The sequence below is a fragment of the Nylanderia fulva genome, unplaced genomic scaffold, assembly GCF_048542155.1.
Source record: "Nylanderia fulva isolate GAGA-0341 unplaced genomic scaffold, ASM4854215v1 Scaffold689, whole genome shotgun sequence".
Taxonomy (NCBI): domain Eukaryota; kingdom Metazoa; phylum Arthropoda; class Insecta; order Hymenoptera; family Formicidae; genus Nylanderia; species Nylanderia fulva.
Window position 1 is genome coordinate 44,605 of NW_028190796.1, and position 4,762 is coordinate 49,366.

At 49.3% G+C, this 4,762-nt stretch overlaps 1 protein-coding gene across 1 annotated transcript; it reads right to left on the reverse strand.

The window, feature by feature from the left end:
* Positions 1–2,058: 2,058 nt before the first annotated feature.
* Positions 2,059–4,500, reverse strand: LOC146720470 (uncharacterized). The gene has a single exon (XM_085488377.1). The coding sequence runs from the start codon at positions 4,498–4,500 to the stop codon at positions 2,059–2,061; it is 2,442 nt and encodes an 813-aa protein (XP_085344503.1).
* Positions 4,501–4,762: the final 262 nt, after the last annotated feature.

Below are 4,762 nucleotides of genomic sequence, written 5' to 3' on the forward strand. Positions count from 1 at the left end.
CGCGGCAGACCTCTTCGGCTAGCGAACTTCTGATAGGCTGCAAGAAAGCCGGGCGTGGAGTAATCTTCCACTAATTCGAGGTGAATCGCCCTTGTAGCAAGACAAACAAACAGAGCGATATATACCTTTCTGGCCTTTTGCCCTCTACCGACGAATGAAATTACGTGGAGTGGGCCGGCGTAATCAACCCCACAATGAGTAAAAGGCGCCGAAGGGGTGACACGAGCGGCTGGAAGGTCGCCCTATGAACTGAGAAGACAATTTAGCCGCGTGACGAGTGCAGACTACACATTTTCGAATGTGCGCCTTTACTGAGCTGCGGCCTCCAATGATCCAGTATCGCTGACGCAGCACACGGAGTACTAGCTGTGTCCCCCCGTGGAGCGTGGATTTATGAGCGCGATCAATTAAGAGATCGGATAAGTGATGTTTCGGAATTATTATAGGATGTTGCTCGTCATAGCTGAGCGCGGAATTCGTCAACCGCCCGCCAAGACGGAGTAAAGAGTCCTCTCCTAGAAAAGGACTCAATTTGCTCAACGAGCTCGAATGCGGCATGGTGCCGTTATTCTTTAGTGAGCGCGTTTCCCGCTCGAAGAATCTCTGTTGCAGATAGCGCAACCAGAAGATTTCCGCCCTCCTAAACTCATCGGCGTTCAGAAGGGGGAAGAGTTGGAAGCGAGACGCGCTCTTTTCTTTTACACGAAGAATAAAGCGATTCATATAGGCAGTCACGCGGACAAGCTTGGTCCAAGTGGAGAACCTATATGGGAGTTCCCATTCCTCGGCCTCTTGAACATGGAACGTCACAGGCCGTCTTCTTTCCACCGACACTTGCTGATTGGTGGCAGTGTCGAGCGGAGCTGAGACATTCAGAATCGGCCACGCAGTCGCTTCTGAAGCCATCGTGGACCGTTCCACCATAGCGGGTGAGTCACGAGCTCGGAGGCGGTCAAGCCGCGCGAGGCACAGTCCGCCGGATTATCTCGAGACGGAACGTGATTCCAACAAACAGAATCCAGACAGGTATGCACTTCGAATACGCGGTTAGCCACGTAGGTGCTCCATTTTGATGGATGTTGACGGAGCCACGCGAGAGCGATGGTCGAATCCGTCCATCCGTATATTGGAATCGGAGGTAATTTCAACGATGTCAAGGTCCACTTGATTAGCCGGCTGAGGAGGACGATAGCGTTCAGTTCCAAGCGCGGGATGCTTACGGTTTTGATCGGCGCGACCTTTGTTTTAGCAGCGAGCAGAGTGATTTGAAACTTCGTTGGCGAAGGAAGCACTCGAATATAAACGACCGCCGCGTAAGCGCGGTTTGAAGCGTCGGCAAACCCGTGGATTTTGAACGCGAGGTTATTGGAATGTCGACCGGTCCAACGCGGTATTCGGACGCGGTTTAATGATTCTAAATCGTTGGTGTAGCTCTTCCAACGATCGCGCAACTCCTCTGGAAGAGGGGAGTCCCAATCACATTTGAGAAGCCATAACTCTTGTAGCAAAATTTTCGCGGTTACAACAACCGGAGCAGCCCATCCTATTGGGTCGTATAATTTTGCCGTGAACGAGAGAACGGAACGTTTCGTGTGCGTAACCGATCTCAACGGAGTTATCACGAATTTGAACGCGTCCTCTTTAGCAAGCTATGAAAGCCCGAGAATCTTCTTTTACGAGTAAGTGATCGGTGACTTCCGGCTGATGAGCCGAAAGTCCTTGAAGCAGAGAGGAGGCATTAGAAACCCACTTTCGTAGTTGAAAACCTCCCTTTTGCAGGCTTTCAACTAGTTGGACACGAGCTTCTATCAATGAAATCGTATCGTCCGCGCCAAAGAGCGCATCGTCCACGTAGAGGGACTCGCTGAGAATTGAAACAGCCGCGGGATAGTTGTCACCTTTATCTAGAGAAAGCTGTTTCAGTACCCTTATTGCGAGGTACGGAGCGGGGGCGAGCCCGTACGTTACAGTGAGAAGGCGATAGTGTTCAATCGGCCCATCGGCCGACGATCGCCATAAGATTCTTTGAAAATCCGCGTCAGACGGATGCACGAGAATTTAGCGGAATATTTGAGCAATGTCCGCCGTGTAAACAAATTGCCATTGACGCCAGCGCAATAATATAGCGGAGAGGTCTTGCTGCAGTCTCTGACCGATCAGTAAGTGATCGTTAAGCGAAGTCTTATTGCTCGTTTTGCACGAAGCGTTGAAGACAACGCGCAATTTCGTAGTGCAACTCGAGTCGCGCAAAACGGGATGATGAGGAATATATACCGGCTCGAACTTGGAGCGGTCAGATAATTCCACCTTCCTTATATGACCGAGCGAATTATACTCTCGTAAGAACTCGTTGTACTGCGCGTGAAGTTCAGGACGAAGCCGTAGCTTTCCTTCCATTTTATTATAAAGCGAGGTTGCAATGTGCAAAGAATCACCGATTTTTATCGGGAAATCATGCCTGAAGGGCAATCGAACCGCATAACGTCCCTGAGGGGTACGATAGTGGTTGGCGATGAAATGAGCCTCGCACCTCTCCTCCTTCTCCGTGAGGGGGACAGGCCGCGAGATCTCCTCATCTTCCCAGAACTTCTGGAGAAGAGAGTGCGTGCTTTGTTCCAACACGCAGTTTAATACAGATGCTTGAGCAGTAGTAGTCGGCCTACTATTTGTGGAGCCGGAAAGGATCCAACCGAGAGCGGTCAATTGCGCTGTCGGAGTTCCAATAGGACCTTGACGGACATCGCGCTTCAGAAGCGAGCCGTAAAGGTCAGCACCGATCAACAAATAAATTTGATGTTGACTTGAAGGATCAAGATCAGCAAAAGATAGACCCTGTAAATGAGGCCACGCATCGAAGGGCTGAATCCGCGAGGCAGCGTATGAAGTAATGCGTTGAAAAATGTAAGCCGTCCGAGGAAAGCTCGGGTCGGCTTGAGCACACGGGGGTAACTGTAGTGTTACGCGCGATTTCGCAGTACCCGTGTATTTTTCGCCGAAGCATTTAATTTGTAAATCGGCTCGTTGCCGTTTAGTGCGCAACGCCTGTGAGAGCGATTCTGATATAAAGCTAAAGGTGGATCCTTGATCTAACAACGCGCGAACCTTTAAGCAGCGACCCTCCCCAGTGTGGAGGTCGACCCATGCCGTTGCCAAGAGGACATTTGGATGTTCCTGAAGCGAGGGCGGTACTATCTGGACGGCCGCGATCGTATTGACCGTCTGATTTGTAGTCGCCTTAGATGCGGCTTGTGACGCAAATTCGGAGGTAGTAGCCTCGGAACTGGCCAAGTTATCGAAGACATTTTGATTTGCCGCTGAATGCAGCAATGTGTGATGCGAGCGACGACATTGTCTGCACCGATATTTGCTCGGGCATTTCGACGGGAAATGTCCGGACTTTAAGCAGTTAAAGCAAAGTTTATGCTGGCGCGCGAGAGCAAAGCGCTGTGAAGCTGATTTCTTCGCGTAGTCTTCGCATTTCGAAACGTGATGCTCACCGGAGCAACAAATACATTTAAAGGCAGTCACGTTGTTTACCGTTAAACGCGGTTTATCATTTTTCGAAGAACCGGAGTCCTTGCTTGAATCGGCAAAGTCCGACAATCCGCGTATACGGAGAGTTAAAAACTCATTAAGCTCCTGATAAGAAGAAGGCTCATTTTGTTTGATTCGCGTTAAATTCCATTCGGTACGTGTTCTCGCGCTAAACTTTTGCGTTATTGTATAAACAAGAATGTCGTCCCATTGTTCTACGGGACGATCGAGATTTTTTAATACGGCTAACGATGCAGACACTGTGTCGCGCAATTTTCGCAAATCGCTTACAATCTCGCTTTTCATTACCGGAAGGCTAATAAACGCGTGTAAATGAGCATAGATTAACGCTTGCTTATCGTCGTATTCATTGGTTAACAATTGCCAGGCAGATTCGTAATTCGCATCGGAAATTTTTAAATTATTGATCAGCAAGGAAGCGTCTCTCGTTACGCTCGTTTTTAAGTAATGAAATTTTTGAGAATTTGAAAGAGCGTCGTTAATTACTACGAGAGATTCAAAAATGTTTCGGAAGTTTTCCCAATCGGTTAATTTCCCAGAAAACTTTGGCAGCGCGATGCGTGGCAATTGGAAGCAATGATTATTTGTTTCGCGAACGGAGGAATTGGAACTACGATCGGTAAACGGAATTGTATTAGGAGATAATCGACTTATCGTATCTTGCAGCAGATCGGCCGTGTCGATGTAGACATCCTCAGCTCTCAGGAACTCTTCCAGAGTAAAGTACGGCAAGGTCGTTTGCTGCTCCGTGGTCGTCTTTTGAAGCAGTTTGACATGAAGGCCGCGGCAGGCGGCCCAGTGCTCCTCCAACTTGGCAAGCCTACTTCGCGTCTTGGCGAGTGTCACGTTTGATTTGGCCAGCTTCTTGAAGTTGACGAGATCTCGTTTGATCTCGTCAATACAAGCTCCCTGCTCGATGAGCAGGTCACTCACGGCATTCGACATGATTATCGATGCCGGATTGTTGAATCGTTTATCGATTATTCGCTACTGAAGCGAAATATTCAAGCGCGCGCGCAGACTTGAAGCGCCCGCTGATTGACGCGCGAGAGAGAGTGAGAGAGTCCGAGCGCGAGTTAGCGCACCGTCACGTTAAGCCGTTATCGGCTGTCTTTCTCACACGAAGCGATTGCGTGGCGCGTGATAGCGGCGTCGAAATTGCAAATCGCGTGGTTTTTTAAATCTTTAGAAACGTCGAAAATCACCG